General features: G+C 52.5%; 1 protein-coding gene across 3 annotated transcripts in view; it reads left to right on the top strand.

The window, feature by feature from the left end:
- LOC140399348 (serine/threonine kinase-like domain-containing protein STKLD1) overlaps positions 1-25,869 on the top strand; it is an 84,243-nt gene extending 58,374 nt beyond the window's left edge. For all 3 annotated transcript variants that reach the window (XM_072488908.1, XM_072488909.1, XM_072488910.1), the window contains 7 exons: positions 2,563-2,703; positions 4,417-4,545; positions 20,158-20,286; positions 21,258-21,386; positions 23,650-23,790; positions 24,515-24,594; positions 25,737-25,869. In XM_072488908.1, coding sequence (XP_072345009.1) covers positions 2,563-2,703; positions 4,417-4,545; positions 20,158-20,286; positions 21,258-21,386; positions 23,650-23,790; positions 24,515-24,594; positions 25,737-25,835 — 848 coding nt within the window. In that variant the 3' untranslated portion in view covers positions 25,836-25,869. The remainder of the gene's footprint in view (positions 1-2,562; positions 2,704-4,416; positions 4,546-20,157; positions 20,287-21,257; positions 21,387-23,649; positions 23,791-24,514; positions 24,595-25,736) is intronic.
- The last annotated feature ends 184 nt before the right edge of the window (positions 25,870-26,053 follow it).

Genomic DNA, 26,053 nt, shown 5'->3' on the forward strand with positions numbered 1-26,053 from the left:
CACATAAACCAACCTAACCCCCAGTGTAAAACGGAATGAGTGCTGCACTGTCAGACACACAGCTACAGTGTCAGAGGGACAATACTGAGGAAGTGCTGCCCTCTCAGAGGTATAGCTCTGAGGGAGTGCTGCACTTCAGAAATACTTTCTCTTTGATACGATGGTAAACTGAGACCCCAACTATATTCACGGGTGAATGTAAAAGATCCCATGACACAATTGAATAAAGAGCAAGTGTGCCCCTGGTGTCCTGGCCAATATGCTTCCCCAACTGACATCACTGCCAATACCATGCATGTGAGTTGGTATTTCTAATCAGTGAGTGTACATGAATATTGCAGAGATATTGTGCAATATTCTGTTCATTCCCTTAGTTCATTCTGTTAGTTCCTGTTTCTTTTATTTTGACTTTATTGTTTTTGGTCCAAGGATCGTTAATGGAGACATACCTTTAAGCTGAGCAGAGGAAGTAAGGAACTCAAAGTGTCAAAATAGTACACTGAGTTGTAAAATTTTGTATTGTGGGCAGAAGAACCCAGACTTTATGGCACCAAAGAGATTGAAGGGGTTTGTCTTGATTAGTTGGCTGGTGACCAATGGATTGGCCAGGGACAGTATTCTGCCTGGCAACCAACAGCGATTGTTTCCTGTCAGATGAGGCTTTTCAGAGAGAAGCCTCTGGATCTTCAAGGTGGAAGCAGCTCTCCGTCTCTGCTCAGCTGCCTACTGCCTGAAAACAGAAGCTCTTAGACCCTGAAAGAAGAAACTGTCTGTCTGTCTATCTCTCTCTCAAATGCCTGCTATGAAAGCCTAAATGAAGAAGAAACTAACTGGAAGATGCCCATCTGAAACAAAAACTCTTATCCTTTTACTTTCATCATTATCTGTGCGTGTGTAGAGCAGTGTTTTCCAAACATTTTTTTCTGGGACCCATTTTTATCAACCAGCCAACCTTCGGGACTCAACCTGGCTGACCTTTGTGACCCACGCTGGCCGACCTCCGCGACCCACGCCGGCCGACCTCCGTGACCCACGCCGGCCGACCTCCGCGACCCACGCCGGCCGACCTCCGCGACCCACGCCGGCCGACCTTCGCGACCCACGCCGGCCGACCTCCGCGACCCACGCCGGCCGACCTTCGCAACCCACGCCGGCCGACCTCCGCGACCCACGCCGGCCGACCTCCGCGACCCACGCCGGCCGACCTGAGCGACCCATGCTGGCCAACCTGCACGTCCCACCATTTTCTCTTACCTTGGGCGCGATTCTCCGCTCCCGCGCCGGTTAGGAGAATTGCCTGGGTCGCCAAATTTTCCTCCGACGCCCTCCCACGATTCCCCCAAGCGGCGAGAACGGCCCCGTCGAGTTCCGCGCGGTGCAGGCCGGAGAATCGCCCGAGACACCCAAAATGGCGATTCTCCGGCACCCCTGCTATTCTCAGGCCCGGATGGGCCGAGCGGCCAACCCAAAACAGCGGGTTCCCCCCGGCGCCGTCCACACCTCGTCTCTGCCGGCGGGAACAGCGCGGGAACGCTGGGGCGGCGGCCTGCGGGGGGTGGAGTGGGGATCCTGCACCGGGGGGGGCCTCAAATGGGGTGTGGCCCGCGATCGGTACCCACCGATCGTCGGCCCGTCCTCTCTGAAGGAGGACCTCCTTTCTTCCGCGCCCCGCAAGATCCGTCTGACACCTCCTTGCGAGGCGGACTCGGAGAGGACGGCAACCCACGCATGCGCGGGTTGGCGCCGGCCTACCCGTGCATGCGCGGGTGACGCCAGTTATGCGGCGACAGCCACGTCATGTATGCAGCGCCGCCTTTACGCGGCGCCAAGGCCTGGCACGTGTAAATGACGCGCCGCCGCTCCTAGCCCATTATCGGGCCCTGAATCGGTTGGGATAGGGGCCGTTTTGCGCCGTCGTGAACCTCGACGGCGCGAACACTCTGCCTCCATTTCGGAGAATCCCGCCCCTTGTTTGTTGCTGACAAAAATGGAGGAAATGATTTTGGGTCCCTTTGTCCATTTGGTCCCTTTGGCCCCCCCCCGAACTTCAAAGAAAAAGGCTGCAACCATATAAAAAAAATTCGGCCGCACTGTGCATGCGTGCCGGATAATCGGTGCGCATGCACATAGTTTTTTGCCAAAATTCTTTTTATCTGTTCCTGGCCATTTTGAAAGCCGCTCGCAGCCGGCATTACTAAAAGCCGGCTGTTGCGTGCGGATTTGCACGATCAGGAGCGCAGCAACGGACGGCTGCGTGACCCTCCCGACACCCGCCCGCGACTCACCCGCGGGTCGTGCCCCGGGTTTGAGAATGCATGTTGTAGAGAGTGGGGTGAGTTAACCAGTTGTATTTGTTGCCTATTTCATTATAGTTACTGTTAATAATAAATAGTTGATTATGTTTAAGTTTACAAACCATGTGATTGTAGTTATTGGGCAGCCAAAGACCTCGGACATTTTAAAATAAAAGTTCATTTCAGCCATGTTCGGCGTCAAGTGGGGCAGGCATTGACCGCGCATTGGTCCAGGGTGTCGTAACGACTGTCTTTTAATTTCCTACAGCCACAGAAGACAGCATAGAAGAAGGTGTTTTGTTCAGTGACACTGTGATCAATGCCATCCTTCCTATAATGGAATCACGACAAAAGTTTGTGGAGCTCCAGCAAATCATTTGCAACCTGCTCATGGTGCTGGCAGGAAGCGGTAGGTTTGTACGCCGACAGGTCCGGCTATTGTGTGGTGTGAAGTGAAATCATATAAAGTCATTACAGCAAAGAAGGAGACCATTCAGTCCAACAAATCCATGCCAGATCTCTGCAGAGCAATCAGTCAGTCCCATTCCCCTGCTCTACTTAGTTAATGCTGAAAGTTTGTTCTCAAGTGTCCATCTTTTGAAATCATTAATCGTCTACACTTTCAATATCATCATGGACAGCGAGTTCCAGGACATTAACATTCACTGCATAAAATACGTTCTTCATCACATCCCCCTGTATCTCTTGCCCAACACCTTGAACCTGTGTCCCCCTTGTCCTTGTGCCATCAGCTAATAGGAACAGCTTTTCTTTATCTACTTTATCTAAATCTGTCATAATCATCTATGCCTCTATCAATTTTCTCCTTCCTTTATTTGAAGGAGAGAAACCCAGCTTCTTCACCCTAACCCTTTGGGCTTTTATGTTAACTAGGGAGTGCTACTTAGCTCCTTTGGCGAGATGGCTATTGTTCAGAATGACACCAATGGCTTGACTCGCATTCCAGCTAATATAAACCTAGCACCTGCCTCCTTGCCCTACCCCGAGTGTGGAAGGCAATGGCAAACCACTGCTGACAAGAAACTGGCAAGAGAACAGCTCAAGATGAAGCATCAGCAGACAGTAACCAAGGATTTGCCTTCAGGCAGAGCACATGTGACATGACATTTATGTTAACTGCCATTCTATTATTGTGTTCTCTGTTTACTAGATACACAGAAAATAGGAGCAGGAGGAGGCCATTCGGCCCTTCGAGCCTGCTCCGCCATTCATTATAATCATGGCTGATCATCCAGCTCAATAGCCTAATCTCCCTTAGCCTAATCTGTGCAGGCGATGACTGAGGCCCTATCACAGCAGAGTTCTCCAGTGCACAAAACGGGGCTATGTGCAGACTCGGCCGCGTGTTCCCCGCTGAAGCCCCTGATACAACACGAGTCGGATTGAATAGCCATGTGTTTCTCGACGCTGCAAGTGCCGGGAAATATGCGGCTAAACGTGCTCGCTATGGGACTGGGTTCCCTTTTACTTGAAGCCCCATGTCCTTATAAACACTCACACAGTGGCACTGCTGGGGGAACCTTACTCTGTATCTAACCCCATGCTGAACCTGTCTGGGAATATTGATGGGGGCAGTGTAGAGGGAGCTTTACTCTGTATCTAACCCCATGCTGTACCTGTCCTGGGAGTGTTTGATGGGGACAGTGTAGAGGGAGCTATACTCTGTATCTAACCCCGTGCTGTACCTGTCCTGGGAGTGTCTAATGGGGACAGTGTAGAGGGAGCTTTACTCTGTATCTAACCCTGTGCTGTACCTGTCCTGGGAGTGTCTGTTGGGGACAGTGTAGAGGGAGCTTTACCCGTGCTGTAATTTGTTTTTGTTAATTATTGGGATGTGGGTGTCACTGGCTAGGCTGGCACATGTTGCACATCCTTAATTGTCCTTGAGAGGTTGGTGATGAGCCGTCTTCTTGAACCGCTGCAGTCCGTCTGGCGTCAGTACATCCACTGTGCTGTTGGGGAGAGAGCTCTAAGATTGTTTTTACAGTACTTTGGAGAAACAGGCTGTGTGGCCTAGTGTCCACACAATTTAGTGTTTAAACCTGTGGTTTGTTCTGAATAATTTTCAAACTCTGAAAAAACATTGTTTACCTATTCACAGAAGCAGCTGGAAAACTGATTGGGATGGCTAATGGGATTCAGACAATCATGAGGACCCTGAGAATTTACATTGACAATAGCCATGTCTGCATTCCCTGCTGTGGCGCCCTCTGGAGTCTTGTGGTCATCAGTGAGTCTCAAGCTGTCTTCCCAACTATTAACTGACATTCCAGAGAGGAGGGAGATGCTAGATAAGTGGAAGGGAAAAAGGAGTTTGGAAATTTGAAGAGCGTGTGAAACAATGGGTGTTGGAGGAGGTTCATCTGTGCAGGCGGTGGCTGAGGCCCTACCATGGTAGCATTGTGGTTAGCACAATTGCTTCACAGCTCCAGGGTCCCAGGTTTGATTCCCGGCTTGGGTCACTGTCAGGCGAGTCTGCACGTTCTCCCCGTGTATGCGTGGGTTTCCTCCGGGTGCTCCGGTTTCCTCCCACAGTCCAAAGATGTGCGGGGTAGGTGGATTGGCTAAGTTAAATTGCCCTTAGTGTCCAAAATTGCCCTTAGTGTTGGGTGGGGTTACTGGGTTATGGGGATAGGGTGGAAGTGTGGACCTTGGGTAGGGTGCTCTTTCCAAGAGCCGGTGCAGACTTGATAGGCCGAATGGCTTCCTTCTGCACTGTAAATTCTATGATGATTCTATGATGTGGAACATTAACACCAATACACACTTGGTGGGCTTAAAAACCTGTATCTGGGATGGAAATTTTGTGTTGTGTACTCACATACCCATGAGGAACAGGTGACTTGGGCCTATGGTTCTCAAACCTCCCTCCAGGAACAGGAGGAGGCCATTCGGTCCCTTGGGCCCATTCTGTCATTTAATTAGATCATGGCTGATCTCTATTCAATTCCCATTTACCTCTCTGTAATTATTGTTATAACCTGCCTACTGACGATTGGCTGGGGACTAATGACTATCCCACAATCCTATGGGAGTATGAACTTCCCAAATGAGGGGGCGGAGAAACTCCTACTATAAATAAGCTGGTCAGTCTAGGAACCAGCAGGAAGGAGAAGGTAGCAAGGGAAGTTACTGCTACTGTTATGTTGTTATAGTAAATAAATGTTATTACTTTGTATCCTTAAAACTCGTGCTGGATTCTTCGTGGCCCTTACAAACCTGGCGACGAAGGTAAAAGTAAATAGCTGTCTACACTGCTGAAGCCACCTCCCTGGATTTTTGTTGGATACAGGTTGGAAGTTGTTTTCTATTATACCATGCCTCTGTACGGACGTTTGGATGTTTTTGATGCTGCGCTGGAAAGCTGGAACCAGTACACACAACGGATGCGTTACTATTTCCGGGCAAACAATATCACTGAAAACTAGCGCCAGGTGGTCATATTGCTCACTGCCTGCGGCCCGCATACGTTTGGGGTGATTAGGAGCCTTACGTACCCAGCTGCGCCGGACACCAGAACGTTTGACGAACTTGTGAATATAGTGGGGCAGCACTTTAACCCAACCCCGTCCACGATAGTCCAGCGTTACCGGTTTAATACCGCTGAGAGGACCCCTGGAGAATCCCTTGCCGATTTTTTTTTTTTTTTTTTTTTTTTTTTTTTTTTTTTTAATCCAGGCTACGCGGGATTGCGGAATACTGTGACTATGGTGAGACCTTGTCAGAAATGTTACGCGACTGTTTGGTTTGCGGTATTAACAATGCGGCCACCCAGAGAAAGATGTTAGCGGAGCCAACATTGACTTTTCAACAGGCAATACAAATAGTCTTGACAAATAGTCGAGAGAGCGCAGAGCGAGGAGTACAGGAGCTACAAGGAATGGAAGTGTATGCCTTGGGGCGCAACCCTTTCCGCCCAAAAACGCACTCCTGCGGTACCTTGGGTGAGGCAACGACCAGACCGACGCCAGTGGCCATCGGACATTCCTCCCCGAAGGGAGCCTTCTCCAGAGCCAATGGATGAGGAGCCATGTCCGTGTCAGACTTGTAGGCGCCGACCTCGTCGCGGACGGCGGTCCTGGGGACGCCAGAGGCGCCGTTGTTCCGACCGAAACTGGGACCAGCCCAGGGGCCGTAACTGGGACCAGCCCAGAGGCCGTACCTTCCATATGGATGAACCTGCGGCGACCACTCCTGAGGACGTGGAGACGGAGGACGACTGCCTGCAGCTGCATTGTGTGGCAGCTCCCCGTGTGGCCCCCATTAAGGTGACAGTACGGGTCAATGGCCACCCGCTGGAGATGGAGTTGGATACTGGCGCAGCGGTCTCCGTGATCGCCCAGAGGACATTCAACCGCATCAAGCAGGGTATACAGACCCTTACATTAACTGACTCACAGGCCAGGTTGGCCACCTACACGGGGGAACCACTGGACATTGCAGGAACTACAATGACCCCTGTTGTCTATGGATGCCAGGAGGGGCGTTTCCCACTTATCGTAGTGCGTGGCCATGGGCCCAGCCTGTTGGGTCGGGACTGGTTGCGCCATTTGCGGTTGCAATGGCAGCACATCCTCCAAACAGTTTCTGGAGGGTTGACTGAGGTGCTAGGACGATACCCAGAGGTATTCCAGCCTGGTTTGGGGAAAATAAAAGGGGCCGAAGCCCGTATCCAAGTTGAACCAGGAGCCACGCCGCGCTATTTCCGGGCGCGCCCAGTGCCTTACGCTTTGCTCGAGAAGGTAGAAGGGGAGCTCACTCGTTTGGAGAGTTTGGGTATTATCAGGCCTGTCCGTTTTGCTGACTGGGCAGCACCAATTGTACCAGTAATGAAGCCAGATGCCACAGTTCGCTTGTGTGGCGACTATAAACTTACAGTGAATAGTTTCCCGACTCGACCGATACCCAATGCCTCGCATAGAGGATCTCTACGCGAAACTTGCAGGTGGACTCTCATTCACAAAATTAGATATGAGTCACGCCTACCTGCAGTTGGAGCTGGACCCTGCCTCCCGACCATATGTAACAATTAACACACACCGGGGCCTGTATGAATATATACGGTTGCCCTTTGGAGTATCCTCTGCCTGCGCAATTTTTCAACGTGTTATGTAGGGCATTTTGAGAGGTTTACCACGTGTGGCTGTCTACATAGATGACTTGTTGATTACAGGGACGTCGGAGCAAGAGCATTTGGAAAATCTGGAGGCTGTCCTTAGACGCCTTTCGGAGGCTGGAGTCCGTTTACGTCACACCAAGTGCGTATTTCAGGCAAAAGAAGTAGTCTACCTAGGTTATCGGGTGGACCGCGAGGGTCTGCACCCCGTCGCAGAGAAGGTGCGTGCAATTCAACATGCCCCCACCCCGACTGACACTTCGCATCTTCGTTCTTTTCTCGGTCTCGTAAACTATTATGGGAAGTTCCTCCCCAATCTGGCAACTACGCTGGCCCCCTTGCACCTGCTGCTAAAGAAAAATCACACCTGGGTTTGGGGTCAGCCGCAAGAAACCGCTTTCCGGCGGGTAAAGCAACAATTGTCGTCGTCTGGGTTACTAACCCTATGATCCGGGAAAGCCTTTGCTCGTCACATGTGATGCATCCCCGTATGGTATTGGGGCTGTCCTGTCCCACAAGATGGAGAACGGGGCCGAGCGACCGATAGCTTTCGCCTCCCGCACATTGACTGCAGCGGAGAAAAAGTACGCGCAGATCGAGAAGGAGGGCCTGGCAGTGGTTTTCACGGTGAAACGCTTCCACCAGTATGTGTACGGCCGCCATTTCACTATCGTGACTGATCATAAGCCCCTGCTGGGACTCTTCAGAGAGGATAAGCCAATACCGCCCATTGCTTCTGCACGGATCCAGCGCTGGGCTTTGTTGCTTGCTGCATATGAGTATTCTCTGGAGCACAAACCAGGTACGCAGATAGCAAATGCCGACGCACTGAGCCGATTGCCTTTATCGACCGGCCCCATGTCGACCCCCACGACCGGTGAGGTGGTAGCAACCCTAAATTTTATGGACACCTTGCCTGTCACGGCATCACAGATCCGTGAGTGGACCCAGACGGAGCCAGTCTTGTCAAAGGTTCGGCACATCATCCTGTATGGTGGGCAGCATAGACAGCTCCCAGGCGAGTTGCGGGCATTTTCCTCCAAGCTGTCAGAGTTCAGCGTGGAAAACGGCATCCTCTTGTGGGGGACGCGTGTGATTGTCCCGGAAAAAGGCCAGGAGCTGATATTATCAGACTTGCACAATGGGCATCCGGGCGTGACCAAGATGAAAATGTTGGCCCGGAGTTATGTCTGGTGGCCAGGCCTCGACACCGACATGGAGCAGTTTTGGGCCACCTTCTCAATTTGCCAGGAGCATCAGAAGCTTCCGCCGGCCGCGCCCCTACATCACTGGGAATGGCCAGGGCGGCCTTGGGCAAGCTTACATGCAGATTTCGCAGGCCCTTTTCAGGGATCCATGTTCCTTCTACTAATTGACGCCCAGTCCAAATGGCTGGAGGTGCATAAGATGCAGGGGACAACGTCCTGCGCAACAATTGAAAAAATGCGTTTATCATTTGGTACGCATGGCGCCTCCGAGGTGCTGGTCACGGATAATGGCACTCTATTCACGAGTGAGGAGTTTGCTAGGTTTACAAAGATGAACGGCATCCGCCATATCCGCACTGCCCCTTACCACCCGGCTTCAAATGGGTTGGCAGAGCGTGCAGTGCAAACATTCAAAAGAGGCCTAAAGAAGCAGTCTTCCGGATCAATGGACACGAGATTGGCTCGTTTTTTGTTTACGTACAGGACCACCCCCCATACAGTGACTGGTGTAGCTCCCGCAGAACTCCTAATGGGCCGGAGACTTCGCACCCGCCTTAGTATGGTCTTCCCGGACATTGGCGCAAAAGTACGCCGCACACAAGAACGGCAGGGACCGGGATTGTCTCGGCATCGTCCGATTCGGCAGTTTGCGCCCGGTGACCCAGTATTCGTGCGGAATTTTGCTGGTGGTGCCCAATGGGTTCCTGGTGTAATCTTTCGCCAAACGGGCCCTATATCGTACCAAGTGCAAGCCCAGGGTCGTCTCCAGCGAAAAACATGTAGACCACGTCCGGTCCAGAAGATCATCCCCTCAAAACATTCCCCGCCCCCGGAGCTCAGTTCAACAGTGGCAAAGACCAGAAACAAGGGAAGGTAGTCCTCCAAATCTTCCACTGGTGCCTCACTCGAAGCCTGCGCAGGTCGTTACGGGACCGAGTGGGGACAGAGACACTGACATGACGGAGGCAGCAGACTCTGACTCCGAGGTGGAGACACAGGATGAATCCGAGGGGGAATCCTCGGGTCCACAGGCCGTGGATGTACAACCGCGCCATACATCACGGAAGCGCCGGTCTCCGTCTCGTTATACGCCGCCTGATCCAGCGCCGCGTGCAAATGGCGTCCGGCCTGCGGCCAAACTAGTTCGCGCCTTCCTTCGCCAGGGCCTACGGTGGATTCCTTGGACTTTGGGGGGGAGGGATGTTATAACCTGCCTACTGACGATTGGCTGGGGACTAATGACTATCCCACAATCCTATGGGAGTATGAACTTCCCCAATGAGGGGGGCGGAGAAACTCCTACTATAAATAAGCTGGCCAGTCCAGGAACCAGGAGGAAGGAGAAGGTAGCAAGGGAAGTTACTGCTACTGTTATGTATATATTGTTATAGTAAATAAACGTTATTATTTTGTATCCTTAAAACTCGTGCTGGATTCTTCGGGGCCCTTACAAAAAATACCATCACCAATGAAGATCTTTCTCCGTTTTACAAACTCAAGCGGACTCCCAGCACCATTTGGATTGGATTTTGTCAAATGTACCGAGGTAGAGTGAAAAGTATTTTTCTGTGAGCAGCTCAACATAATAAAGTACATAAACAGAAAAGGAAATAAAAGAAAATACATAATAGGGCAACACAAGATACACAATGTAACTACATAAGCACCGGCATCGGATGAAGCATACAGGGTGTAGTGTTAATCAGGTCAGTCCATAAGAGGGTTATTTAGGAGTCTGGTGACAGTGGGGAAGAAGCTGTTTTTGAGTCTTCGTGCGTGTTCTCAGACTTCTGTATCTCCTGCCCGATGGAAGAAGTTGGAAGAGCGAGTAAGCCGGGTGGGAGGGATCATTGATTATGCTGCCCGCTTTCCCCAGGCAGCGGGAGGTGTAGATGGAGTCAATGGATGGGAGGCAGGTTCGTGTGATGGACTGGGCGGAGTTCACGACTCTCTGAAGTTTCTTGCGGTCCTGCGCCGAGCAGTTGCCATACCAGGCTGTCCCTTTGTGTGAAGAAGTGCTCCTGACATCACCCCTGAAATGCCTCTAGCTCTAATTTGACAGTTCTGCCTGCTTGTTCTGGACACCCAGGAGAGGAAGTACTTTCCCTCTAACTACCTTACTGAATCCTTGAATCATTTGAATATCTCAGTTAGATAACAACTCAACGGTCAAGGGAATAAAAGTCTCGCCTGTCCTTGTGATGTAACCCTTTGGTTCCAATATCATTCTGCTGAATCTGCACCACACCCACATCAAGGCCAGTATATCATTTCCTATTTTTAAATTCATTCTTGGACTGTGGGTCTTACTGGCAAGGCCAGAGTTTGTTGCCGATCTGTAATTCCTGCCTGAGAAGCTGCAGGTGAGATGAGCAATCGGGGCCTGAAAGAGCACCCATTAATCTCCGGTACTTTGTGTCAGTCTTTGGTTCCATTTTACGCTGGTGAGATCCTCTCTCATCCAATTGGAGATCACCTTCATCCAAATTAGAAGTTTTACTTAAAAAAAAAAAAAAAAAAAATATTTATTAAAGTTTTTTTAACACAATTTTTCTCCCTTACAAACAATAACCCCTCCCCCCTCGTAACAAAAAAAAACGAGAAATCGCGCAGAGCAAGATATATACATGGCAAAATGATATATTTACACAGCTTTGTACACTGGCCCTCACCCGTACGTGCCAGTTTCCCCAACCCGTCATGTTATCCCTTGCTCATCCACCCTCCCAGGCAGTCCCCCCTTTCCTCCCCCCCCCCCCAAGGTTGCTGCTGCTGCTGACCGACCTTCCTCTAACGCTCCGCGAGATAGTCTAGAAACGGTTGCCACCGCCTGTAGAACCCCTGCGCAGACCCTCTCAAGGCGAACTTAATCCTCTCCAACTTTATGAACCCAGCCATATCATTTCTCCAGGCTGGGGGGCTTTGCCTCCTTCCACATTAGCAAGATCCTTAGCCGGGCTACTAGGGATGCAAAGGCCAGAATGCCGGCCTCTTTCGCCTCCTGCACTCCCGGTTCGTCCGCTACTCCAAATATTGCTAGCCTCCAGCTTGGCTTGACCCGGACTTTCGCCACCTGAGATATTGCTCCCACCACTCCTCTCCAGAACCCCTCCAGTGCCAGGCATGACCAAAACATATGGACATGGTTCGCCGGGCTCCCTGAGCACCTTCCACATCTGTCCTCCACCCCAAAGAACCTACTCAACCTCGCCCCCGTCAAGTGCGCTCTGTGGACCACCTTAAATTTATCAGGCTGAGCCTGGCACACGAGGAGGAGGAATTAACCCTACCTAGGGCATCAGCCCACAGACCTTCCTCGATCTCCTCCCCCAGCTCCTCCCATTTACCCTTCAACTCTTCCACCAGTGCTTCCCCCTCTTCTTTCAACTCCTGGTGTATTTCCGACACCTTGCCCTCCCCGACCCATACACCCGAGATCACCCTATCTTGAACTTCTTGTGCCGGGAGCAACGGGAATTCCCTCACCTGTCGCCTCACAAAAGCCCTCACCTGCATATATCTAAAGGCATTTCCCGGGGGTAACTCGAACTTCTCCTCCAGTGCCCCTAGGCTCGCAAACGTCCCGTAGATGAACAGGTCCCCCATTCTTCCAATCCCCGCCCGATGCCAGCTCTGGAACCCCCCGTCCATCTTCCCCGGGACAAACTGGTGGTTACTCCTGATCGTGGACCACACTGATGCTCCCATTGCACCCCGGTGCCGTCTCCACTGGCCCCAGATCCTTAGCGTTGCCGCCACCACCGGGCTCGTGGTATACTTTGTCGGCGAGAGCGGCAGCGGTGCCGTCACCAATGCCCCCAGGCTCGTTCCTTTACAGGACGCCATCTCCATCCTCTTCCATGCCGCCCCCTCTCCCTCCATAACCCACTTGCGGATCATCGCCACATTTGCTGCCCAGTAGTAGCTCCCCAGGTTTGGCAGCGCCAACCCTCCTCGGTCCCTACTGCGTTCCAGGAACCCTCTCCTTACTCTCGTGGTCTTATTCCCCCACACAAACCCCATAATACTCCTGCCTACTCACTTAAAAAAGGCCTTAGTGATCACGATGGGAAGGCACTGAAACACAAACAGAAACCTCGGAAGGACCACCATTTTTAGAAGTTTTACTTTTGATAGTTCCTTTATCTTGCCCAAAGCTAATCTAAACCTTATGATGTGATGTTCATTTTTACCCAGGTGTTCCCCTAGCGACACCTGGCTCACTTGGCCCACCTTATTCCCAGCACCAAATACGATAACACCTCCTGGACCATGAACATACTGGTCCGGAAGACATTTCAGAACGTCAATAAAGGTTTTTTTCCCACCCTGCTCCCTAATGCTGGTGCTCCCTTGGAGCTCCAGTCCCTCTGCTGTCCCGCACCCCTTCAGGCCCATTCCCTTTATCATAGAAACCCTACAGTGCAGAAGGACACCATTCGGCCCATTGGGTCTGCACTGACCCTCTGAAAGAGCACCCTTACCTAGGTCCACTCCCCCGCCCTAACCCCGTAATCCATCCTAACCTTTGGATACTATGCGGCCCATCGTTGGACCCTGGCCGACGCGATTGGGAGTAATCACTCAATCCCCTTTAAGCATTGGCACAGTCGGTGCAGACTGTGAATGCGTGGCTGTAGAAATACTGGTTGAACTTACAAACCCCTAAAACGACAGCCAGGCCTTCTTTCTCATTTTGCCCAAAATTGTGCTCCGCGTCAGCAAGCTTGCCATGGTCATTCAAGGACGGCCACCCCCCCACTTGTAAGGGGACGCGGACACGTTGCACGTTAGCAAAAGCGGCTTGGCATGGTCGAAATGGGCGAGTAGTTTCTCGGAAGACTGTTTCCGTCTCACCTGTGGACACCTTCTGTTGTGGAGGAAGAGGGGGGGTGGAGGCCCGGGGATGGGGAGTTGGGGTAAGGCCGCAAAAATGAGCTGCGCCAGAGGGGGTGGGGCCGGCTCAGGAAAGCGTGGGCTTTTTCCCGTGTTAGGGAAGGATGGGGGTGGGTCCCGGTGGTGGAGGGCGGTGCTGGAGAGGAGCGCACACTGACTGCCATGGGGAGGGGGGATTTTCACACTGGGGGTCGATGGAATGGCGGGAAGGCCGGGGTCAGCAGGAGTCAGCTGACTTACGGGAGTGTCATGGGGCGAGCAAAATGGCTAGATGTGGATCTAGCGGGGGGAGGGAGGAGGGAGAGGAGGGGAACAGGGTTGCTGCTGCATTGGCCAAAGGGGAGCTGGAAGTAGGAGAGGTAGTCGGAGCGGGGGTCCGCTGCCTGGGGGACTGGAGGGTGCAGGAGGCGCAGGCACGTGGCTGGCCTAGAAAAGGAGATGGCTAGTCGGCAGGGGGCTGGCGAGTAGCCCCCCAATCCGGCTGATAACTTGGAATGTGAGGGGCCTGAACGGGCCGGTCAAGAGGGCCCGGGTGTTCGCACACTTAAAGGGACTGAAGGCAGATGTGGTTATGCTCCAGGAGACACATCTGAAGGTGGCAGATCAGGTTAGGCTGAGAAAGGGATGGGTAGGACAGGTCTTTCATTCAGGGCTGGATGCGAAGAACAGACAAGTTGCAATACTGGTGGGGAATGAGGTGTCGTTTGAGGCACTGAATATTGTAGTGGATAATGGAGGTCGATATGTGATGGTGAGCGGTAGGTTGCAGGGGGCACGGGTGGTACTCGTGAACGTATATGCCCCGAATTGGGATGATGCCGGATTTATGAAACGCATGCTGGGTCGGATTCCGGATCTGGAGGTAGGAAGCTTGATAATGGGGGGGGGGGGGGAAACGACTTCAACACGGTGCTGGACCCAACACTGGATCGCTCTAGGTCCAGGACGGGTAAGAGGCCGGCTGCGGCCAAGGTGCTCAGGGGGTTTATGGACCAGATGGGGGGAGTGGATCCATGGAGGTTTGTCAGGCCGCAGGCCAGGAAATTTTCCTTCTTTTCCCATGTCCATAGAGCCTACTCCCGGATAGATTTTTTTCATTTTGAGTAGGGCGCTAATCCCAAAAGTGGAGGGAACGGAATATTCGGCCATAGCCATCTCAGACCACGCCCCGCATTGGGTGGAGCTGGAGTTGGGGGAGGAGAGGGACCAGCGCCCGTTGTGGTGCCTCGATGTGGGACTCTTGGCGGATGAGGGGGTGTATTGAAAGATATTTAGAGGCCAACGACAACGGGGAGGTGCAGGTGGGGGTAGTCTGGGAGGCGCTGAAAGCGATGGTCAGGGGAGAGCTAATCTCCATTAGGGCCCACAGGGAGAAGAGGGAGGGGAGGGAGAGGGAGAGGTTGGTGGGGGAGATTTTAAGGGTGGACAGGAGGTATGCAGAGGCCCCCGGGGAGGGGCTACTCAGGGAGCGACGGAACCTCCAGACGGAGTTCGACCTGTTGACCACGGGGAAAGCAGAGGCACAGTGGAGGAAACCGCAGGGGGCGACGTATGAGGATGAGGAGAAGGCGAGTCGGATTCTGGCACATCAGCTTCGTAAGAGGGAGGCAGCGAGGGAGATTGGTGGAGTTGAGGATAGAGGGGGGAATACGGTGCGGAGTGCGGTGAGAATAAACAAGGTATTTAGGGACTTCTGTGTGGATCTGTACAGGTCTGAGCCCCCAGTGGGGGAGGAGGGGATGCGACGATTCCTGGATCAGCTGAGGTTCCCGAGGGTGGAGGAGGTGGTGCTGGCTGGTTTGGGGGCGCCGATTGGGCTGGAGGAGCTGGTTTCAGGATTGGGAAGCATGCAGGCGGGGAAGGCCCCGGGGCCGGATGGGTTCCCGGTTGAATTCTACAGGAAATACGTAGACCTGCTGGGCCCGTTGCTAGTGAGGACTTTCAATAAGGCGAGGGAGAGGGGGGGACCTTGCCCCAGACAATGTCTAGGGCGCTGATTTCTTTGATCCTGAAGCGGGACAAGGATCCACTGCAATGTGGGTTGTATAGACCGATCTCGCTCCTCAATGTTGATGCTAAGTTGCTGGCGAAAGTGCTGGCTACGAGAATTGAGGACTGTGTCCCTGGGGTGATTCTTGAGGACCAGACGGGATTTGTGAAGGGTAGGCAATTAAATACAAATGCGCGGAGGCTCCTCAATGTGATTATGCTATGGACGTGGAGAAGGCCTTTGACCGGGTGGAGTGGGAGTATCTTGGGGAAGTGTTGCGGAGGTTTGGGTTCGGGGAAGGGTTCATCAGTTGGGTCAGGCTGCTATATAGAGCCCCGGTGGCGAGTGTGGCTACGAATCGGCGGAGGTCGGAGTACTTTTGGCTGTACCGGAGAACGACGCAGGGGTGCCCCCTGTCACCCTTGTTTGCACTGGCAATTGAGCCTCTGGCCATGGCACTGAGGGAGTCCAGGAAATGGAGGGGACTGGTCCGGGGGGGAGAGGAACACCGGGTGTCGTTGTATGCTGACGACCTGTTGCTGTATGTGGCAGATCCAGTGGAGGGGATGGCGGAGGTCATGCGGATCCTAAGGGAGTTTGGCGACTTTTCGGGGTATAAACTCAACGTAGGGAAGAGTGAGCTCTTTGTGGTGCATTCAGGAGACCAGGGAAGGGGGATAGACGAGCTACCGCTGAAGAGAGCGGAAAGGAGATTTTGGTATCTAGGGATCCAAGTAGCTAGGAGTTGGGGGGCCCTGCACAAGCTCAATTTGACACGGTTGGTGGAGCAGATGGAGGAGGATTTTAAAAGATGGGATATGCTGCCACTCTCACTAGCGGGTAGGGTGCAGTCGGTCAAAATGTCGGTCCTCCCGAGGTTCCTCTGTGTTCCAGTGCCTTCCCATCCTGATCCCCAAGGCCTTTTTTCAAACGGGTAAGCAGGAGCATCATGGGATTTGTGTGGGCGAATAAGACCCCGAGGGTGAAGAGGGTGTTTCTGGAGCGTAGCAGGGACGGGGGGACTGGCGCTGCCGAATTTGTGTGGCTATTATTGGGCAGCCAATGTGACGATGATCCGTAAGTGGGTAATGGAGGGAGAGGGGACGGCGTGGAAGAGGTTAGAGATGGCGTCCTGTGTGGGCACGAGCCTGAGGGCGCTGGTGACGGCACCGTTGCCGCTCTCGCCGACAAGGTATACCACGAGTCCGGTGGTGGCGGCAACACTGAAGATCTGGGGGCAGTGGAGACGACATCAGGGGCGAGGTGGGAGCCTCGGTTTGGTCCCCGATTCGGGAAAATCATCGGTTCGTCCCGGGAAGGATGGATGGGGGGTTTCAGAGCTGGCATCGGGCAGGGATTAGAAGAATGGGGGACCTGTTCATCGATGGGACGTTTGCGAATCTAGGGGCGCTGGAGGAGAAGTTTGGGCTACCCCCGGGAAACGCTTTCAGGTACATGCAGGTGAGGGCGTTTGTGAGGCGGCAGATGAGGGAATTCCCGCTGCTCCCGGCAGAGGGGATTCAGGACAGGGTGATTTCGGGTGTATGGGTTGGAGAAGGCAAAGTTTCGGCGATTTACCAGGAGCTGAAGGAAGAGGAGGAGGCCTCGGTGGAGGAGTTAAAGGGCAAGTGGGAGGAGGAGCTGGGGGAGGAGATAGATGAGGGTCTGTGGGCTGATGCCCTGAGTAGGGTTAATTCTTCCTCCTCTTGCGCCAGGCTCAGTCTAATACAGTTCAAAGTTACTCACAGAGCACATATGACAGGGGCGAGGTTGTGTAGGTTCTTTGGGGTGGAGGACAGGTGTGGGAGGTGCTCGGGGAGCCCGGCAAATCACGTCCATATTTTCTGGTCGTGCCCGGCACTGGATGGGTTCTGGAGGGGTTTTGCGAGGACTATGTCCAAGGTGATGAAAGCCCGGGTCAAGCCGAGCTGGGGATTAGCATTATTTGGGGTAAAGGACGAGCCGGAAGTGCAGGAGGCGAAAGAGGCCGGTATTCTGGCCTTTGCGTCCCTGGTAGCCCGGCGGAGGATTTTGCTATTATGGAAAGATGCGAAGCCCCCTTGTGTGGAAGCTTGGATCAATGACATGGCAGGGTTCATCAAGCTGGAGAGAATAAAGTTTGCCTTGCGAGGGTCTGTGCAGGGGTTCCTCAGGCGGTGGCAACCGTTCCTAGACTATCTCGCGGAGCGTTAGGAGGTCAGCAGCAGCAGCAGCACGGGGGGGGGGGGGGGGGGGGCGAGGGGAGGTTTCTCCTGGAGGGGAGTTTGGGTGGGTGGGGGGGGGGGTTCCCTATTGGTGTTTTTAAATGTCATATGGGGGGTTATTGTATAGGGGGAAATCCAATGTATAAGTTTTGTATAATTTTTGATAGTTGTGTTCTTGTTTCTTTTTTTTTTGGGGGGGGGGGTGGGTTGTTGAAAATCTGTTGAACAATTTGAATAAATATATTAAAAAAGAAAAAAAAGAAAACGCACTTCTCTCTTCGGAGGCAGATGCCGGCCTGCTCGAACTGCCGGCGAGCTCCAGCCAGGATTTCCAGGTGTTCCTTGATCGAGGCACCAGTGATGACGATGTCATCCAGGTACACGGTCACCCTGGTAGATCCCTCTGAATGTTTTTCATCACCCGTTGAACTATTGCACAAGCCGATGAAACCCCGAACAGCAACCAGGTGGACTCGTACAACCCCCTGTGGGTATTAATGATGAAAAACCGGTGGAGCCAGGGTCCAAGACCAACTGTAGCTATGTGTGACTCATATCCAATTTTGTAAACATATTTCCTCCACTGAGCTTGGCATAAAGGTCCTCGATGCGCGAGACCAGGTAACGGTCCAAACAGGAGACACGATTCACCGTCACCTTTTTAGCACTGGTACTACTGAAGCAGCCCAGTCGGCGAAGCGGATGGAGGCGATAATCGCTGGACACGCTAGGCAGTCCAGCTCAGCGTCAACCATCCCGGACCTCCACTGAGGGCAGATTGGTCACCGTAAGCTACGGGTACCAGAGTAATGCCTTCAATGGCCAGGGGATCCCTTGTATATGTGGCTAACCTGGCATCCGTATCTTGGAGGACCAAAGTCTGGAGACCGGATCGAATCTCGTTAATCATATGGCAACTTACGACTGAGAACGCTCTCCAGTGTTGAGTTCCATCTCGGTAGAGTGGCCTTTGACCCTCAGCGCTATTGGGATGTGGGCGCCGCGGGGAGCCATCAAGCAATGGAGTTGGTGATAGGAATCGTCCCAGTTCTCCACGTAGTACGCGGGATCGCGAGGAGGTGGTAATGCCGGGGGGGGGGGGGGGGGGGGGGGGGGGGTTGGCGGGAGACGAGATCCCCACAGGTTGGGGCCCAGTTTGTTGTCTGTAACCCGATTCAGGAGACCTGTCCCGAGGGCCTCGGACGCTCTGCCGCGACGGCCACCGTCCCTGCGGTGGACCCCCCACTGCTCAGGATTACGCTCCTCGGTTCTGGTGTTGGTCGGCCCGCGGCCGTTCCACTGACCGAGATTGAGGACCGCCATTCCCGAGCTCCATGCTGTCGCAGGAGGTGGCGATTTCAGTCATTCGCTGGAAGGTCAAGTGGGTTTCTGTTAGTAGTTTCCGCTGTGTGGCAGCATTGCGAATGCCACAAACGAAGGCTTCTTGTGGGCCCAAATTCGCAAGTTTCAGCGAGTTTCCTCAAGCGTGCCAAAAAGTGCCTGTTGGACTCTCCTTGGGCCTGAGAGGCTTGATGGAAGTGAAATCTGCGGACTTTAATCGGGCATTTTGGGTTATAATGCTGCTCCACCAAGGCTAACAACGGGGCAAAAGGCTGGGAATCCAGTGTGTCTGGGAGGGTTCGGCTTTTTATCTGCTGGCAGGCCAGCCCACTGACCGCCGTTAACAACACTACCGTCTGCTTTTCATCTCCAAAAGAAATATCCTTCCCCAGGTGAGTCCAAAAGCTAGTGATTCCAAACAAACCTGTTGGACTTTAACCTGCAGTTATTTGAGCACTGACATACTGAGCGAAATAAATATTGCAGTCCTCGCCACTCACATCGAATGGTTCAAATTTTCCTATGTGGGGCATCTCGGGCACCGGAGTAAGGGCTCCCTGGTGGTCACGGGAACCCGGGTGGTGCATAACCCGAAGGGGTGGTAGCAGACGGAATCGAACCTGGGACCCGAGCACTGTGATGCAGCAGTGCCAACCACTCTGTCACTGTGCCTCTCTGGATAATGACAGAATAATCTGTTTTTTAGCGATGTTGATTGATGGATGATATTGACCAAGATGTTAATGGTGTGTTAAATGTATAATTACGGGTAAGTCTATACAGGTGGAGGGCATTGATTGATTAAGTACCTTGACCCGACTGTCTGGCCCTCTTATGTGGTTTTGCTTGTGGCTGGGTCCGCCCTGCACACGGTTCGCGTGAGGCCTTATGCAAGCGATGGGCACCATGGCACAGGAGTTGAACACATGGAATGGTGACTCGGAGGTGTGAGTGATGAGACATGGCTGGTGCCACATCTGGAGAGGAGTGGGGTTCAGCTGCAGCGCACGCACCACTTCAAGCAGTCAGAGATGGTCAGAAAGGAGTCCATTGTCTAATTTTGTTCCTCTTGGTGCACTTTCTCTAGAGGAAAATGCGCAAATTGCAAAGTCGGAAGGTTCACTGCGCTTTGTGCTACAGGTCCTGGAGAAGCACATCCAGAACGGTGACGTGGTGGAGTCGGCCAGCGCAGCCCTGTGGGCCTTGTCCTTACATGGTGAGTGCAAGAAACCATTGCTCCTCCAATCACAGATTGTTTTTCTTCCATTTTTGCTGCTGATAGGCTCACTGGGCAGCAAACATGGGAAAGAAATAGCCTGGGTGGCACAGTGGTTAGCACTGCTGCCTCACAGCGTCAGGGACCCGGCTTTGATTCTAAACTTGGGTGACCGTGTGAGTTTGCACCCATGTCTCCGGGGGTTTCCTCCTACAGTCTAGGTGGATTGACCATACTAAATTGCCCCATAATGTCCAAAATGTAGGTGGGGTTACTGGGATAGGGTAGGGGACTGGGCCTAGGTAGAGTGCTCTTTTGGAGGGCCGGTGCAGGCTCGAGGATGGCACGGTAGCACAGTGGTTAGCACAGTTGCTTCACAGCACCAGGGTCCCAGGTTCGATTCCCGGCTTGGGTCACTGTCTGTGCGGAGTCTGCACATTCTTCCCGTGTCTGCTTGGGTTTCCTCCGGGTGCTCCGGTTTCCTCCCACAGTCCAAAGATGTGCAGGTTAGGTGGATTGACTATGCTAAATTGCCTTTAGTGTCCAAAAAAAGGTGCGCGGTTCCGGGGATAGGGTGGGGGTGTGGGCTTAGGCAGGGTGCCCTTTCCAAGGGCCGGTGCAGACTCGATGGGCCGAATGGCCTCCTAAATTCTGATACCCACCCTTTGTCTCAGTCTGCACTGAGCATACCAGCTGCGTGTCAGTCCGATCATGCAACCTCTGCATCGCACCACAGTCTGCATGCCTCAATGGTAATTATTTGATGTGGAGATGCCGGCGTTGGACTGGGGTGGGCACAGTAAGAAGTCTTACAACACCAGGTTAAAGTCCAACAGGTTTGTTTCAAATCATTAGCTTTCGGAGCGCTGCTCCTTCCTCAGGTGAGTCCAAAAGCTAGTGATTCCAAACAAACCTGTTGGACTTTAACCTGCAGTTATTTGAGCACTGACATACTGATGTTCTCCTCTCAGAGTCCCTGAATGATGAGCAGTTAGAGGATATCACTCTGCTCTTAATTGAAGCATTCGAACTCCACCTGCGAAAAGAAACTATCGTGAAAAATATCTGCTTCGCTCTGGCCAGTTTAATTCGAATGTCAGGTAGGAGTTACAGGTCAGCTCTTGATTCAGTGGGTATAGGTTAAAAGTCAGGAAGGGAACTTGCAGGTGTTGATTTTCCCATGCATCTGCTGCCTTTGCCCTTCCAGAGGGTAGAGATTGTGGGTTTGGAAAGAGTCCTATTGAAGGAGTCTTGGTGAATTGCTGCGTGCATCTTGTAGCTGGTACACACTACTGCTACTGTGTCAGTCGTGTGGGGGGGGGGGGGGGGGGGGGGAGAGAGAGAGAGTGTATGTTTGTGGATGGGGTGCTTATCAAGCAGCTTTGTCCTGGTTGGTATTTAGCTTCTTGAGTCGTGTTGGTCTAGTGAGTGCGCCACCCGAGTGTCCCTCCCTTTCTCAGTGGGCAGCAAGATTGAAATCTGGCTTTTTCACTCAGCCTTTAATAAGATTAAATACATTTAGATATAAATGCAGAATCTTTCAATGCGTGGGCAATGTGTGGGTCGCAACCTGCGGGTGGGTCACGGGCATGTGTTTGGAGGCAAGAGGATTGTGAAGAGGGATCATTTTCTTAAAAGTAAGAGACAACCAGAGACTCAAATAGGTGGTATCCAGTGCTGCCAAAAACAAGCATTTTGTTGCTATTGCCCTTCACAATGACCTACATGTGCAGGGTTGGATTTTCCGTTTTCACAAAGATGAAGACGGCACAAAGGAGCTGACTGAAGTCTGCACTTGATGTGCACATTGCCCTCTCCTGTGAACCTGATTGGAGTGAGATTGTGAGGACCAGGCTCCCCTTTCACATTAAAGATAAGCGAATGTGGCGTGAATCCTGAAGGTCGGCAGCCGTGGGTCTCGAAGGCCGACTGGCGTGGGTCACGAAGGTCGACTGGCGTGGGTCTCGAAGGTCGGCCGGCGTGGGTCACGAAGGTCGGCCGGTGTGGGTCTCGAAGGTCGGCCGGCCTGGGTCTCGAAGGTCGGCCGGCCTGGGTCTCGAAGGTCGGCCGGCCTGGGTCCCGAAGGTCGGCCGGCCTGGGTCCCGAAGGTCGGCCGGCCTGGGTCTCGAAGGTCGGCCGGCGTGGGTCACGAAGGTCGGCCGGCCTGGGTCCCGAAGGTCGGCCGCCCTGGGTCCCGAAGGTCGGCCGGCGTGGGTCCCGAAGGTCGGCCGGCGGGGGTCACGAAGGTCGGCCGGCGTGGGCCCCGAAGGTCGGCTGGCGTGGGTCCCGAAGGTCGGCCGGCGAGGGTCTCGAAGGTCGGCCAGCCTGGGTCCCGAAAGTCGGCCGGCGAGGGTCTCGAAGGTCGGCCGGCGTGGGTCACGAAGGTCGGCTGATTGGCAGAAGTGGGTCCCAGGAAAAATAAAATTTGAAAAACACAATTATCAACTTCAAATGGCAAAAACAAAAGAAATATTTTGGACACAAAGGGAGTGCACGGCTCTCTCAGTCAATGTTGTGTGCAATCAGCATGCATCTCACTTCACTTCGTAAGAAAAACACTACGCAGACAGAAATCAGCAGAATGTGCCAACCCTGCATGTGGGTAATGGTCAACAAAATGTCTTGTGAGCCAGACTCAGAACCCAGATGTGACCCAGACTGCAGGTTGCCCATCACTATTCTGGAGCATCCAGGCAAGAGGACAGTCTTCCATCACACTCCTGATGTGCTTTGTAGATTGTCGACAGGCATTGGTGAGTTATTTGCCCAGGATTCCCAGCCTTTGACCTGCTCTTGTTGCAGTATCTATATGGTGAGTCCAGTTCAGTTTCTGGTCAATGGTAACCCCCAGGATTTTGAGAGAGGTAATGCCATTGAATGTCATGGGGAGATGGTCAGATTCCCTCTTGTTGGAGATTGTTTTGGCATTTGTGTGGTGCAAGTGTTACTTGTCACTTATCAGCCAGAATCTGAATGTTGTCCAGGTCATGCTGCATTTGGACATGAACTCCTTCAGTATCTGAGGAACGCTGTGCAATCATCAATGAACATTCCCAGCAGCGGGGAAAACTTTACCCAACCGGCGTGAATTGTGGTGAACATATTGACAAATGCAGGTGAAGGGGCAAGACCCCAACCCCAGCACACCCCACTTTGAAAGGATAAGACACAGTTGGGTAGAATCACGAATCAGGAGTAGCTGACACAGAGATTGGTTTTGAAATCCTGATGATAGAGCTGAGTTTGGAGGGAGGAGGTGGTGCGCTAACATGAAACAAATGAGTCGGTGACAATGGGATGAGGGATCTGACACTGTTTGTTTTTAGTCTCCAATCTAACCAGCTCACATTAACTCCCTTTCAGAGCTCGTGGCATTCCGGATCCTCGTACCAGAAAATAATCGGGATGGGCTTGCGTTGATCATTCAAAGTTACCATAAACATTTCACTGACCCAGAGGTGGTGCAGGATATCTGCATGGTGTTTCTGGAGTTGGTGCAGTACGGTGCGTTCAAACCTGTACATTGTGGAGGAATTTGTAGGGAAAAGGGGTGGGGGGGGGGGTTAGGCATTCGGGCAGGATAGTTAGAGTGGAGAGTAGAAGTCTAAGGGGGAGAGTGAAGTGGAAGGGGAGTATAAGAGAGAGTGAGTGAAGAAGAGAGAGTAGGGGAGAAGAGTGGGGAGGAGTGAGAGTTGGAGAGAGTGTGGAGGAAGGAGAGAGTGGGGAAGGGGGAATAAGGGGAGAGAGTGGGGAGGAGGAGGGAGAGTGATGAAGGAGAGTTTAGAAGAGGAGGTGAGAGGAGGTTGGAGCTGAGTGAGTGGGTAGCTGAAGGAGACCGAGTGGGAGAAAAGGAGTGGGGAGCAGGAGAAAGTTAGAGGTGGGGTGAGGAGAGAATGGGGAGCAGCAGAGAGAGATTGGAGGAGCAGGAGAGAGATTGGGGGAGGATAGAGATTGGCGGAGAAGGATAGAGATTGGGGGAGAAGGACAGAAAGTAGAGGAGATGATGAAAGGGGATATGGAGAACGAGTGGGAGAAGGTGAGCGAGCAGGGTGATGGAGTTGGATAGCAGGCGAGGGAGGAGAGCGGGAGAAGGAAGTGAATTTAGGAGGGAGGAGCAGTGTGAGATAGGGAGTAAGAAAGTGAATAAGGGAAGGGCAGGGAAGGAGATGGTGTAGAAATATGTATTTCCATTAATGGATAAAGATGGTCACTGTTGGTGCTGTTTCAGAGGATGTGCTGCCTGAGCTGTTGTCCCAGAAACTAGATGTGACACTGAACTCAATCAAAATCAAATTTGCTTCTAACGAGGTGAGTGCAACGGGATGAGAATTTGCCTTGTGCAGCTCCGTCGGTCTGATTTTCCAGATAGACTGCAATCCGTTACGGAGGTCAGACACAGGAAATGCAGTGATGTCTCCCCTAACTTTGTCTGAAAGGGTGGTTAAAGCAAATTCAAAAGTAGACTATAGATGCAAATGAAAAACTGCAGGATTGTGGGGAAAGAGCTGGGGATAACTGAGCAACTAACTGGATAATTCTATCAGACAGCCAGCAGGGCAGCACAGAAACCAGAGTTAACAGGGATAAATGAAGACGACAAGTTGCACAGACCTGGGTGGTGGGGGTGGGGGTTAGGCAGCACGGTGGCACAGTTACTGCTGAGGGCATTTATGAGTCAACCACATTGCTGTGGGTCTGGAGTCACACACAGGCCAGACCAGGTAAGGACGACAGATTTCCTTCCCTCAAGGAGATTAGTGAACCAGATGGGTGTTTATGGCAGTCACCAATGGCTCCACGGCCAGCTTGAGATTTTTAATTCCGAGAATTCAAATTTTGCCATCTGCCACGGCAGGATTCGAACCCGGGTTCCCAGAGCAGGACTCTGGGTCTCTGGCTCAGTAATCCAGCAACAAGACCAGTACGCCACTGCCTCGGAAACTGTCGAGGCTGGAGCTCAGCCTATTCAAATAGATTTTTACTGAGCATGGCGTGGATTCATGGAGTTCACACAAATATAAAAGAAAAATATTGCAGATGGTGGATATCTGAAATTAAAACAAAGTGTTGGGAATACTCAGCAAGTCAGCCAGCTTACATGGAAAAGGAAACAGAATTTTTCAGGTCGTGAAAGATCTCTTCCCTGAAACATTAACTCAGTTTCCCTCTCCACAGATGCAACCTCAGTATTTCCAGCATTTCCTGTTTTTAATAATGGAATTGACGTTGAGATCAGTACTGAGGTAGAGAAAGGTAAAGCAGACTGGGGGCACTAAATGGCCCCTCTTGCTCTGAAGATCTGGTGAGGACAGGATCAGGGATGGTTTGGGTAATCTTTAGCATTCATAGCAAGAGGAGGAAGTTGAGGCAAGGTCATGAGAGACAGCCCGCCCCGGAGGGGTGGTAGAGGGCAAATAAATCATTTTATTGACACTTCGCTCTCCCTTCAGGACATCCTCATTTTGGTGGATTCTACACTTTCAAAGCTGCAGACAATAGGCTCAAGCCCGCAGGACGAAGATGTCGACAGCAACGTGGTCTCTATTTAATTTAAATCATGCTTTCATTAAACGGATGAATGGACCCACGGTATTGTCAGTGCTGATTACACATTCATGCCCAACAACAATCCTCGGCCACACCAGCAGCGAAGAAGCTCCTGTCTGTGCTGCTTGTCGTCTGGCCATCACCCAGCACACTGACGCCTGGTGGCCATCCCAACCCAAACTTCACGCTGACACCAGTGCTTCTGAAAGTTCACAATCAT

Source organism: Scyliorhinus torazame, chromosome 22, assembly GCF_047496885.1.
Source record: "Scyliorhinus torazame isolate Kashiwa2021f chromosome 22, sScyTor2.1, whole genome shotgun sequence".
Classification (NCBI taxonomy): domain Eukaryota; kingdom Metazoa; phylum Chordata; class Chondrichthyes; order Carcharhiniformes; family Scyliorhinidae; genus Scyliorhinus; species Scyliorhinus torazame.